Source organism: Mesoplodon mirus, assembly GCF_964341445.2.
Source record: "Mesoplodon mirus genome assembly, chromosome: 7".
Lineage (NCBI taxonomy): Eukaryota > Metazoa > Chordata > Mammalia > Artiodactyla > Ziphiidae > Mesoplodon > Mesoplodon mirus.
In genome coordinates, this window is record NC_138983.1 from 103,291,834 (window position 1) to 103,306,070 (window position 14,237).

The 14,237-nt window shown below is 45.6% G+C and overlaps 2 protein-coding genes across 2 annotated transcripts in view; one reads left to right on the forward strand and one right to left on the reverse strand.

The window, feature by feature from the left end:
- Positions 1-14,237, reverse strand: part of LOC309808921 (forkhead-associated domain-containing protein 1-like) — a gene marked incomplete at its 3' end in the record, with an annotated part of 289,187 nt that overhangs the window by 220,314 nt on the left and 54,636 nt on the right. The window lies entirely within an intron of this gene.
- On the forward strand, positions 6,605-12,843 carry LOC309808119 (speedy protein E4-like; the record flags this gene model as incomplete). Its single annotated transcript, XM_082628118.1, has 6 exons — positions 6,605-6,713; positions 7,233-7,544; positions 8,260-8,318; positions 8,803-8,888; positions 10,406-10,574; positions 10,735-12,843. 6 exons carry the CDS (start codon positions 6,605-6,607, stop codon positions 10,993-10,995), a joined length of 996 nt encoding a protein of 331 aa, XP_082484244.1. The 3' UTR covers positions 10,996-12,843.

The window sequence follows — 14,237 nt, forward strand, 5'->3', positions numbered from 1 at the left end:
TTCGCCTCTTTGCTGTCCAACGAGGTGTTGCTTAATGGCGTTGTGATTATCCAACCACATTTCTTAACTCTGAAAAATAGTCCTCAATTATTTTTCATGTAGAGAAAACTACAGAAGATGAGGCAGGTCTTGCATCATTCAGGACTCCAATACTGAGAGACAACTCTTGGGTAAAAGGAAAGATAGCTTTATTGAGGAAGCCGGCAGTCCAGAAGAGAGGTGGACTCGTGTCCCGAAGAACCAACTCTCCCCTCCTGAAGTTTTGCTTGAGGACTATACAGGGAAAAGAGAAAGGGGCTACATGTTGAAGAGAGGGTTACAGGGTGCGTGATCAGCTCACGGTCATTCTTCTGAATGGTCAGTGGTGAGGTAACGGGGACTCAACATCATCAGCCTTCTGGTTCCAACTGGTCTGGGGTCTACGTGCTTGTGGGCAACATGCAGTTAACTTCTTCCACCTGCTGGGGGTTTCAGTCTCTGCCAAACAGCTCCAAGGACGTGGCTCAGAATATTACCCAATAGCCCTTGCGGAGGAACTAAAGATCCTTGACTTTGTTTAACAGCCAAGAGACGATTATTTTGTCTTGGCTGTTTTTTCGGCCTCGCCACGCAGCTTGCAGGATCTTAGTTCCCTGATCAGGGATCGAAAACAGGCCTCTAGCAGTGGAAGCGCAGAATCCTAACCGCTGAAGTGCCAGGGAGTTCCTGACAGTAGACTTTAAAAAAAAAAAAAAAAACCAGACCAAAAGGAACACAGTTTTAAGGAAGCTTACCTTTCTCAGAAATGCAGAAATTTTGTTGTGCATTTATTTTCTTTCTTTTTTTCCCCCAATACATTTATTTATATATTTATTTATTTTTGTCTGCGTTGGGTCTTCCTTGTTGCACGTGGGCTTTCTCTAGTTGCAGTGGAGCGGGGGCGACTCTTCATTGCGGTGCGTCGGCGTCTCCATGCGGTGGCTTCTCTTGTTCCGGAGCATGGGATCTAGGCACGTCGATTCCAGTAGTTGTGGCTCACGGGCTCTAGAGGTTTTTTATGTTTTGCAAGTATTCATCAAATGTTTATTGCTTGAATGAATGACAAATAATTTCTTCCAACAATCTTCAAACTGCTTAACACTATGACAATATTTAGCGTTTCAAATTTCACGTGACCTTAGTCTTTCCGTGCTCTAGTTTCTAAAAGCACGTGGGATCTTCCCGGACCAGGGCTTGAACCAGTGTGCCCTGCACTGGCGGGCGGATTCTTCACCAAGGAGCCACCAGGGAAGTCCCTGTGCATTTATTTTCAAAAAAATAATAAGGCCGGATGGATTCAGAACTAGGTGCAGAAACCTCTTCCAGTGAGATACAGAATCTCTGCTGTTTAGGCAGATTTAGAGAACAACTTTTCCAACCACTTATTAAAGAGACCAATACTCCATGAAAAAAATTTATCATTTGTACAGAGAGAAAACCAAACTCCAGCTTTGCATCAATATAATATTTGCTACTAAGAGAACCATAAGCTCTTTTTTGAAAATCTCTGGAATAAACATCAAAACTGAGCTGCCTTCGGCTCAGACAAATAAAATTCCCTTTCTACCCGTCTCCTACAACTTTCTATACTCATTCAGGTTGTGTCCTTCACTATCCTCTTTCTGGTGCTGGAACAATCAGTCATTTTACTTTAGGACCAAACGATTTTTGTTCCTGTTAATAAACAAAACTACATCGCATTATCTTGCATACAAAGTTGTACCTCTCGGTTGCTGGAACCAAGCAGGACCATGCAGGGCCCTTCCATGTCCCCTGCCTCTTGTTTGTAAAATAGCTGCAGTCTCCCAGGCCTCCCCTGAGTCACCAAAGAACAGGTTCAAGCAGTTACTGATTAGGACAACAGCAGTCACAGAATCTTTAGTTCCTCCCGAAGGACATAAGTAACAGTGTCAGACACACACTCCTAACTTGTTTTGCAGATACTAAAACCACTACAAGAGGAGAAAGCTAACTGTATGATGACCAGACTGGAGCTATGACACAAGCTGCTCCATCTTGAGCAGACCTGAACCGATGGCTTACACAATTCCAGGAACTGGCCTCAAGGAAATGGGAACAAACCAACACTGGAATTGAAGATTAACTGTGCCTGAAACAATCAACATGACACTGACCACACCGCTGCATGACCAATTTCAAGAGGATGGTCAGAGCTGACTGTGCTACTCTGCACGGAGCCCCCACCGGCACAGCCCAGAGACTTCCCGTCTTTTCCCTATCAACCCCTTTTCCCTCTCATTGGCAACTGGGAGATGGTATTGGGGACACTAGCCCACCATCTTCCCAGGTTGCCAGCTTCCCGAATAAAGCATCTTTCTTCTTCCACCAACCCTTGTCTCTGGAACACTGACTTCTGAGCGATGAGCAGCTGAACCTGAGTTCTGTTCCAGCCGATAACATCACTATGGGTCAAGCCTCATTCATAGTATATTAATACTAACTTTGAACCAAAGTTACTTCCATTTCACAAAGAAAACTAGGAGTGAATGATTGACAACTGCCCATCACACATCAGCATTTCAGGCTAGCAGAGCTCATGAACACACATAACACAACTTTACACAGCCACAAACATCCCTTACACAACTTATTCAAGTGGCAGAGACAAACACATTCATTAACACACCCACAGACAGAGCCTCTAGGTAACAAGTAAACATATGCAGCAAGAGCATATAACTTGAGATTATGCTTAGTAATCAATGCCTCAGGTTTCTGTCTTGCTTACAAATGACCTCGGTATCCAATGATTATCCAGTAAGTAACACAATTTAGTATCAGTTCAAGGGTTTACGTAAACTGAAGATCTGGGAATTTATCGACAAGCTAACACAGTAGAAAACATAGTTACTGTTGAAAGAAAGTCTGTCAGAATAAAAACTAAATGTGGTTAAACACAAACTTACATTTTTCATAACCTTAAACATTAAGTAGAAGTAATATGAGCTTAGTTGATGGGCACACCTATATAAATTTAGGAAGAACACACCCAAGTAGAATTGTTTTAAATGTATGCCTAATACTGATAAATAAGATACGAATAACTTTTTATTAAACCAAAAATATTAAACTAGCTTCATGTGTCAAAGATTTACCTAAATTATGTAAACTTGAAGTCTTTAAATTTCTGAGTTGATTTTTTTTTTTTTTTTGGCTGCACCGAGGGGCTTGCTGGATCTTAGGTTCCTGACCAGGGACTGAACCTGGACCCTGGCAGTGAAAGCACCGAGTCCTAACCACTGGACCGCTGGGGAATTCCCTGACTTGATTTCAATAAGAATATTTTTCTAGCACATTTAAAGTATTAGAAGTTCTAATTCCTTTCTCTCTGAGAATTTTAGGGATATATAATTTTTATAAGCACATTTGTATCTTTGTAAGCCAATCAGGACAGAAACCCTTTAATTTAACAGACTCTACAATCTACTTTAATAGATCCAGAAGTAGGAAAACATTACATACTCGCACTGTCAGAGGTGAAGACCTTTTTGAATTACAGACACACAGACATACAGAGAAATGGAACTTTTACCTGCAGTTTTAAGTCTTAGACTTGGGTCAGGAATAAACACTCACCAGTCTAGATATTAAAGAGCCGTTCTCATCCCATTGGGCAAGAGATTCTTCATTGATTTGAGCTTGTCAAAGTAGACAAATAGACAAACAGAAAAGACTAAGAAAAGACTAACAAACTAGATCCTCTGTTACCTCTCACCTAACTGAGATCAGTTCTGTAGAAACTTCATCCCTTTAGAGACCATCAAGTCTTCAAACGACAGAGCCAAACTCAGAATCACTGCTGCCACAAATGGGGAACCACTTCGCTGGAATCTGAAAACAAAGGAGAAACACAAAAGTAATAGAAGGGGAAACTAAAGAAACAGAAAGTGAGCCAAGTTCAAAGGCTGCTTGGGTTCACCCCTGGGAGAGGAGACAAGATGTACCTGGGCTTCACTGGCTCATGAAATACACCACTTGTTGCTGGGCTTTTACAGCTTTATTTACGTAGAACTGATATACAAAATCTAGCCCATGTTTAATGTATATAACTTGATGAGTTTGGACATATGCACACACCTGTGATACCATCACCACCATCACGGTAATATACTCATCACTTCCAAAAGATTCCTTCTATCCCTCTGTGTGTGTGTATGTGCGTTAGAAAGACGTAACACAGCACCAGGTACATGAAAAGGTGCTCAACGTCACTAATCATCTGGGAAATGCAAATCAAAATCATCATGAGATACTACCTCACATCTGTTAGAATGCCTACAATTTTTTATTTTTTTTTAAAGATGAGAGTTGTCAAGGTGGTGGAGAAATCGTAACCCTTGCATATTGTACGCAGGAATGTAACATTGTGCAGGCACTGTGGAAAACAGTATGGAGTTTTCTCAAAATCTTTTAAATAAAATTTCCATATGATCCAGCAATCCCACTTCTGGGTGTACAGGCCCAGCTCAGAGACACTGCAGCTTCAGTTCCAGAACACTGCAATGAAGCCAATACCGCCATAAAGCGAGTCACATGAAATTTCTGGTGTACCCGTGCATGAAAAGCTTCTGTTTACACTATACTGTAGTCTGTTAAGTGTGCGACAGCCTTGTGTCTAAACAAACAATGTACATACCTTTATTGAAATATACTTTGGGGAAGAGAAATATAGATCAATGGAACAGGATAGAAAGCCCAGAGATAAGCCCACGCACATATGCTCACCTTAGCTTTGATGAAGGAGGCAAGAATATACAATGGAGAAAAGACAGCCTCTTCAATAAGTGGCGCTGGGAAAACTGGACAGCTACCTGTAAAAGAATGAAATGAGAACACTACCTAACACCATAACACAAAAATAAACTCAAAATGGATTGAAGACCTAAAGGTAAGGCCAGACACTGTCTAACTCATAGAGGAAAACACAGGCAGAACACTCTATGACATAAATCACAGCAAGATCCTTTTGGACCCACCTCCTAGAGAAATGGAAATAAAGACAAAAATAAACACATGGGACCTAATGAAACTTAAAAGCTTTTGCACAGCAAAGGAAACCATAAACAAGACCAAAAGACAACCCTCAGAATGGGAGACAATATTTGCAAATGAAGCAACTGACAAAGGATTAATCTCCAAAATTTATAAGCAGCTCATGCAGCTCAATAACAAAAAAACAAACAACCCAATCCAAAAATGGGCAGAAGACCTAAATAGACATTTCTCCACAGAAGATATACAGACTGCCAACAAACACATGAAAGGATGCTCAACATCTTTACTCATTAGAGAAATACAAATCAAAACTACAATGAGATATCATCTCACACCAGTCAGAATGGCCATCATCAAAAAATCTAGAAACAATAAATGCTGGAGAGGGTGTGGAAAAAAGGGAACACTCTTGCACTGCTGGTGGGAATGTGAATTGGTACAGCCACTATGGAGAGCGGTATGGAGGTTCCTTAAAAAACTACAAATAGAACTACCATAGGACCCAGCAATCCCACTACTGGGCATATACCCTGAGAAAACCATAATTCAAAAAGAGACATGTACCAAAATGTTCATAGCAGCCCTATTTACAATAGCCCGGAGATGGAAACAACCTAAGTGTCCATCATCGGATGAATGGGTAAAGAAGATGTGGCACATATATACAATGGAATATTACTCAGCCATAAAAAGAAACGAAATTGAGCTATTTGTAATGAGGTGGATGGACCTAGAGCCTGTCATACAGAGTGAAGTAAGTCAGAAAGAGAAAGACAAATACTGTATGCTGACACATATATATGGAATTTAAGAAAAAAAAATGTCATGAAGAACATAGGGGTAAGACAGGAATAAAGACACAGACCTACTGAGAATGGACTTGAGGATATGGGGAGGGGGAAGGGTAAGCTGTGACAAAGTGAAAGAGCGGCATGGACATATATACACTACCAAACGTAAGGTAGATAGCTAGTGGGAAGCAGCCGCATAGCACAGGGAGATCAGCTCGGTGCTTTGTGACTGCCTGGAGGGGTGGGATAGGGAGGGTGGGAGGGAGACGCAAAAGGGAGGGGATATGCGAACATATGTATATGTATAACTGATTAAATTTGTTATAAAGCAAAAAAAAATTAAAAATAAAGATGAAGAAAAAAAAAAAGAATAAAATTTTGCCATTTATGACAAAAAAAAAGAGGGGTCCGGATACCTTGAGGGGGGTTTTGGAGGATGGGCAGAGGTTGGGTCAGTGGCAGGAGATACCATTTACCCCTGATCTCTGGGACAAGTGCACGCATAGGTCTGACAGTTACTTGTGCTTTCCTTCAAACTGGTTTCCTTCAAACTCCGATGATGACATCAGAGGCTTCCGACCTTCCCGATTGGATGGACCAGACTCCTTGGTGCTTGGCAGCAGTAGTAGACAACAGAATCTCGCCAGAGCTTCTCTCCACTGACAGTTGCCCCGCAGCTTGGAGAAGGGACGACCACTTGTGTTTAGCCCAAGTCCAGAAGAAGAGTTGGGACAAAGCAGAGTCTAGGCTTCGAGGAAGGGAAGAGTCTGGGAGACATCATGGACAATCGTCAACCGACTTCCCAGGCTGAGGAGCTGAATTCCCAGTCCAGCTCTTCAGGGTACCCCCTGGAGTTGACTGTCTATGAAGAAAGCCCAGGACCGTCAGGTGAGGGAGCTGGCATGAGAAGGAATTTCAGAGATTTGACCAGTAAGGAGGAAAGGGTACAGAGGTCGGGAAGGAGCACCTGCATAAGGTGCCTATGAAAGAAAGGAGACATTCAGAAAGCCAGGGATTGAGGGAGGAGAGCACAGGAGCTGGGGACACGGAACACCTGGGGAGCAAGAAACAGGGTTAGGAGATGAGATCCAAGGATGAGAGAAGGGGAGAGAGGAAACAAGGGGAGGGTTCTTTTTTTTTATTCCTGGTGGGAGAAATTATCTACCATGAGAAAGAGTTTCGAGGACGGGAAGCTGGACAAATGACAAAAAGAGTCAGGGGAGGGATAGGTAGATGTGGACAGAGAAAGATGGAAAGATGACTTGGGGCAAGGTCAGCGGTCTGTGAGACTGGAAAGCACGGGGGTGCTTCGGGGGGGGAGGCGGAGTCGGGGTGGGGTTGGGTGGTCACCAGTGGCTGAATTCCCAAGACGAGAGCGTCATACTGTAGTCTCTTCTCCTTCGTCAGCTCCCTGGGCTGGTTGCAGCCCCCCGCCTCAGCGCCCCGGCTGTAAGAGGAAGAGGTCAGTGGCGTTCAGAGCGGAGGTGGAGGGCAACACGGCCGCTGAGGCCCAGGACACCTGGGTCGTGGAGTTGCTGAGTGGGTTCAAGATGAAGCTGAAGCGACAGCGGGTGTCTTCAGTGCTGCCTGAGCACCACGAGGCCGACACCTGGGTCGTGGAGTCGCTGGGTGGGCTCAAGATGAAGCTGAAGCGACAGCGGGTGTCTTCAGTGCTGCCTGAGCACCACGAGGCCGACACCTGGGTCATGGAGTCGCTGAGTGGGTTCAAGATGAAGCTGAAGCGACAGCGGGTGTCTTCAGTGCTGCCTGAGCACCACAAGGTCTTCAAGTGGATGCTTGGTAAGGACCCACCGCCCTGCCCAGCAACCTCCAATCCTATACTTGAAAAACAAACAAACCAAAACTTCCCATGACTACACTTTCCCAGTGGAAAAGAATTCCCTGCTACTTGGTGCGCTCTCCGTCCCTGGCGGACTGTCTACGGATACAGGATACGGGGGACACATAAAAGATACAGGATGAGGTTAGACTTAGAAATGATACAAGACTAGGTTAGATTTAGAAATGATACAGGATTAGGTTCGCTTGGTTTCAACTGTACCCGAGACTCTAGCTCTTACTGGCCTTTTGAATCTTACTGGCATGTTCGGGGTGGGGGGAGGAGGGGCTGACAAGCCATCTTCACCCCCTGACGTGACTGTCAATTGAGACATTGGCTGAGAGGATCTTGATGCCCTCTGCAGGTACGTGAATGCATGATGAAGGGGCATCACTCCCTGTCACTCGGCCCCCCCAGAAGGGGAGTCACCCCCTTTCCTCCCACAGTGAATGGTCTTCCCTCCCCTCTTTCCGTCAGCTTCACCCTGGGCCACATCTTGGCATTTCCCCAGGGGGGCGCGGTTCACCCTCTTGGCTCTGGAATGCTCCCACGACAGCCCTGTTCCCACTGGCAACATCTGCCCTTTTTTCGCAGAGGATCCCGTCGTTAGGAAATTCCTCGCCTGGGACAAAAACCTGGAAGTATCTGACAAGGTAAGTCACCCACTGAGATGGATTCCTGCTCCAGCGCCTGTTCTAGGTGGGCGCGCTGGGTGCTTTCTACACCCACGTTTCCACTCCCCTCCTAACCTCATGCCTTGCCAACACTTCCCTCCAGGGGCCTCGAGGTCCCCTCTGGGATCTGAGCCCCAGGAGTGCCCCTTTGGTGGTTGCTGCCTAAGTCCCCTCTCCTCTCAGCTCCTGGGGACTCGCCTTGGCTCCGGTTCATCGAACACCGTCCTGTGCCCGCGGCCCTAAGTCCACGCCCTCAATCCCAAAGCCTCCCATCCTTGGAGCGCCGCCAACTCTGACCTTCTGTCCTCTCCCCTTCCCCAAATAATCAGGCTCACCCCACACGGGGGTCTCTCCTCCAAGTGGCACCACCCATTCCTCGTCCCCTGCTCCCTTCTCCCTCCCACTCTTTCTCCTCTTCCAGGATGTGACCTCTCTCCTACGTTTTTTCCCCTCTTTCCATCAGTATCTCCTGTCGATGGTGATAGCGTATGTCAGCCGGGCCGGGCTCCTCTCCTGGCAATTCCAGAGAATCCATTTCTTCATAGCTCTGTGAGTACCTTGCTCCATCCCCGCCATCAATATTCAACACCCTGGGAGGGCAGAGGGAGAGACGTGGGGCTCTGACCTTTCATCTATTTTTTTAAACCCCTTTGTACTGACTCTAGGTGTGAAAATGACAGGATTACGGTACCGTGGTTTCTTTTTCAAACCATGTTCTGTTTTTTATAGCATTCATTGTCAAAACAAACTACCCTAATGTCAATTAAAACACTGAAAGAAACAAAGCAAAACGCAAAACTTTCCTAAGAGGAGAGGAAGAAAGAACTGACACCATCCTGCCCCCGAGTAACAGACTTGAGACGTTTCCGGTTCGAATTCTCCGGTCTTGGGTCTTCCGACATCAGCACCAAGTGTGATTATCTTCCGTTTCTGCATTCCCACGACAAATGCCACAATCGGGGCCCGTATCACATAGCGCGGATTTGGTGTCAAATGCTCCCCACTGATGTTTCTTCCAAGTCTCCCAAGCCAGTTGGCTCTATTTGCCTGAACATCCTTCCAAAACACAGGTCTGACCGCTTCACACAATTTCATTGGCTAATGACATGCCAAATCAAGGCCAGAGTTCTGCGTTGGGATTTAACTCTCTCTGCAATCTCCAGCACACCGTCCTGATACTTTATTCCTGTGTTTCACTGCTCCTTCCAAATACCCTGCCCTCTAAGTTTCTATTGAGCTTTCTATCCAGGTATCTTTGCCATACATTTATCTGAAGAAAACGACCTTATCCTTAAAGTGGGTTCAAACACCAAAACCTTCACGATGCCCGATCTCCCTAACTTCTGCATCCCAGAGGCACTTTAGTTCAAATTGTATTATAATGTGATGCTTTGCATTATAGTCATTTCTTATCTCCCCCCTTCCCCTTCCCCGGTCCCACTAGACTAGACACCATGTGGAAGGCAGGTCTCGTCAAAATGTCAATGCATTCCCAAAACACTCAGCACAATTCTTTTCATTGGGCAAATGTTTGTTACTGTGAGACTTCTAGGTAATCAGTATTGCATTTGGCCATGAGATAAAATGTTCATTCATTCATTCATTCATTCATCTAACAAACCTTATAAAGTACACCCTACATGCTGGGGAATATGAGGTGGTGGGAACAGAGATTCACAAAAGGCTGTTGAATTCATGCATCAATATGAAACAAGCCCTAAATGTGTCATTTGCTAGGAGAGGGATGAATGCAGAAACAGATCAGATCAGCTCCTGCCCTCAGGAACTGTACATGTACCTACAACATAGGAAGAGAGGTGTGTGCACATAAAACAAGTTGAAGGGAACGGGGGCTTTGGATCGTGTCCTCATCATCAAGGTGTGAGAGGCACCCTTCCAAAGGTCCTGCCTGGCAGTGGCTCCTTGATGACTGGGCGGCTCCCGGTGACGCTGGGCAGGGCTGGGTGGGTCGTGTGAGGATGCTCAGCCTGCCTCTTTTCTGGGAAGCTGATCTCAAGTGGAGGCCCTTCCTGTCCTGATGACAGCAACCTGATGTCTTTCCCCAGCTATGTGGCCAGCGACATGGAAGAGAACAACCAGGCCCCCAAGCAGGCCATCGTTTCGTTCCTCTATGGAAAGAACAGCTCGCAGCATGCCTTGTTCCACAAACTGCGTTCCCAGTTCATCCGTTCCATGGGCTGGAAGACATGGGTCACTCGGGAAGAGTGCGAGCAGGTGGGTGGGCTGTGGCGGTCTCGGGGAGGGGGAGGGACGGAGAGGAGGTGGGGATCATGGGGGACTCGGTTTGGGACTTGGGGACAGACGAGAAAGAACCGGAGGCGGGGCAACGGGAGGCAGCGGCATCCTCATTGCCAGGGGCTGTTTGTCTTTCCAGATCCAGGCTTTTGATCCAGAGCTCTGGGTGTGGGGAAGAGATCGCGCCCTCTTGCCCCAGAGGCCCCAGGACCACGCAGGCCTGAGGTCATCGGCCTGCGCAAAGGTAGGTCTGCGTGCGCAAAGGTGCGGGTGGAATGACGTGTTGTCTACTGAGGAAATCGGAGGAATCCCACTGCTGGACCCACATCACCTCTCACACTGTGAAGGGGGCCAGCCAGGCACACAGCCACGTGCCGACTCTGCGCCAGCCACGGACTGACAGCCACACACAGACACCAGCACCGCGAGGCCCGTGGGCACCAGACCTCGGGGAAACCAGTTTGTCCCAGACGCATGGGTCTCACTGAAGTTATTTCACCCAAAGCAATTGGGTCCAAATAACAGCTTTGACGAGATGGTGATTCTTTTCCATATACTGCGTTTCCAGTTTCTCTTTTTCATTCATTTTTGGCCTTACATCCCTCAGGGTTATGGGTTCTAGCATTTATCTACAACAAAGTAAATGTCTACAAACAGGATATTAGATAGAACAGCCCACACGTTCAATAAGAAAAGATGAATTATGACTAGCTTTATATTCATCCAAATTTACTTTCAAATTGCCTATGGCCAGATCACCTGTGACTCTTTATTCCCCCTGACTCACCACTTCTGGACCAATGATTCCTCTAGTACAATTCACCTTTTCCCCCTCACGTTTATGGTCAAGGGGGTTTATCACAACGACTGAAGGTTAAGGAATGCCATCTTCAGCGTGGCTTATTACAATTGACACATTAGAGTTCTAGATGTGGGCAGAGGATTGAGCAAACATTTGGTTTAAATCTTGCAAACTAGCTGTCTTCGTCCATTCAACCTGCCCTACTACAGACCGCGTTGCTTAGAAACAACACAGCACGGTCTCTTTTACAAGGGCAATAATCTCATTCATGAGGGCTCTACCCCATGACCTAATAACCTCCCAAAGACCCCACCTCCTAATACCAGCACCTTAGGGGTTAAGATTTTAAGATTTCAACATAAGAATTTTGGGGGACACAAACATTCAGCACATAACACTAACCAAGTTTAGGGCTGAGTATTATTTAAACATTAGGACCCAGGGACTTCCCTGTTGGCACAGTGGTTAAGAAACCGCCTGCCAATGCAGGGCACACAGGTTTGAGCGCTGGTCCGGGAAGACCCCACATGCCGCGGAGCAACTAAGCCCGTGCGCCACAACTACTGCGCCTGCGCTCTAGAGCCCACGAGCCACAACTACTGAGCCTGCGTTCTAGAGCCCGCAAGCCGCAACTACTCAGCCTGTGCGCCTAGAGCCCGTGCTCCGCAACAAGAGAAGCCGTCAGGAGAAGCAACGGAGAGTAGTCCTCGCTCACCACAACTAGAGAAAGCCCACACACAGCAACAGAGACCCAATGCAGCCAAAAATAAAAGAAAGAAAATAAGTAAATAAATGAAAACTTAATAATAACATAGACATTAGGATGCAGGGTTAGGGTTAGGGATCCGGCCTCAGGTCTCCTGGTCCATGATGTTGACTTGTCAGTGATGTCTGTAGTGTGCTTCCAAGTTCAGAATTTAAGTGGTGCCAAAGGACCAAGGTGAGTTAAGACTAAAGCAGCCTTCTCCAAATGCCAGCTCCCTGAGCAGAATCACCTGGAGTCTGGGCTATAAAGCAGATTACTGGGCCTGACCTTGGGTGCATTCAGTAGTTTTTGGAGTCAGGGTCACCAAAGTCCAAGAATCGCACTTGAAAACAATGAATGGTTCAGGACTGGGGTTCAGAATGGAGAATTTGAGATAAAACTCCAATCATAAATGAGTCTCAATTCTGGTTAGAATTGACTAAGAATGTGAAAACCTTTATATCTGGACAGTTGCCACTTTGAAATCTGACATCCTTGCTCCTTCTCTTACTTCCAGATCACAGAGCCCAGGAGAGATGAGGATGTTCAACAAGAGGTCAATCCAGACACTGACGACAGCCGTGAAGAAGGAAGGGAGAAGCCTCTTGTGCAGATCATCGAGAAGAAGCCAGCATCTTCTAGAATGAGCGGAGGCCAGTTTTCGTGTTATACTCCTAGGAGCGGGGTGTGCTTCTAGGAGTCTGTGGCAGGACAATAAGAAAACAGGGTTTATTCAGATTCCACCCTTTTGGAAGGCACCACCTCAATTTTCAGATCATTTCATTTCCATCTCCCCTGAGACGAACATTGGAGGTCCCATTTTTTATACACTTGTTTGCCCCAGTCTAGAAGCATTTGAAGGTGGAGTGTAGCGGCTCAGAATAGGAGGGAATAACATTAAAATATATAATTAGGAAAAAATATATATATATATAATTACAGCCACAGGGTCATGACTCATGACTTAAGTTTCACTGGCTTATTTTGAAAATGTCACCTATAAAATTATTGTATTTTTATATTTTATATTTATATATTTATTTTAAATAGTTTTGAAATAGTCTTCATTTTGAAACATCTTATTACTACAAACTTTTGTGATGAGAACTGTAGCTGTTGTATATTTACACATATATACAATTTTACTCACATTTTCAAGAGAGATTGTTGATTTTATCTATTACATCATATTTCCATTCTACTTATAGCATAGTGGGTATTTCCTCCCAATTCTTGTAAGCATAAATTTGTATTTTTTTAGTTCTCATTATTGAATTGTGGGAATTCAGTCCTAATTTTTTAACTTGCCTCAGCATGTTTGTATGTTATTTTAGATTGTTCAAGAGTACCGTGCGATGCAGCTTTTGGGGAACTACAATAAAGATGAAAGTCGTCTCACAGTCAGGATGTGTGTGGTCATTACCAGTCGGCTTCGCCTCTTTGCTGTCCAACGAGGTGTTGCTTAATGGCGTTGTGATTATCCAACCACATTTCTTAACTCTGAAAAATAGTCCTCAATTATTTTTCATGTAGAGAAAACTACAGAAGATGAGGCAGGTCTTGCATCATTCAGGACTCCAATACTGAGAGACAACTCTTGGGTAAAAGGAAAGATAGCTTTATTGAGGAAGCCAGCAGTCCAGAAGAGAGGTGGACTCGTGTCCCGAAGAACCAACTCTCCCCTCCTGAAGTTTTGCTTGAGGACTATACAGGGAAAAGAGAAAGGGGCTACATGTTGAAGAGAGGGTTACAGGGTGCGTGATCAGCTCACGGTCATTCTTCTGAATGGTCAGTGGTGAGGTAACGGGGACTCAACATCATCAGCCTTCTGGTTCCAACTGGTCTGGGGTCTACGTGCTTGTGGGCAACATGCAGTTAACTTCTTCCACCTGCTGGGGGTTTCAGTCTCTGCCAAACAGCTCCAAGGACGTGGCTCAGAATATTACCCAATAGCCCTTGCGGAGGAACTAAAGATCCTTGACTTTGTTTAACAGCCAAGAGACGATTATTTGGTCTTGGCTGTTTTTTCGGCCTCGCCACGCAGCTTGCAGGATCTTAGTTCCCTGATCAGGGATCGAAAACAGGCCTCTAGCAG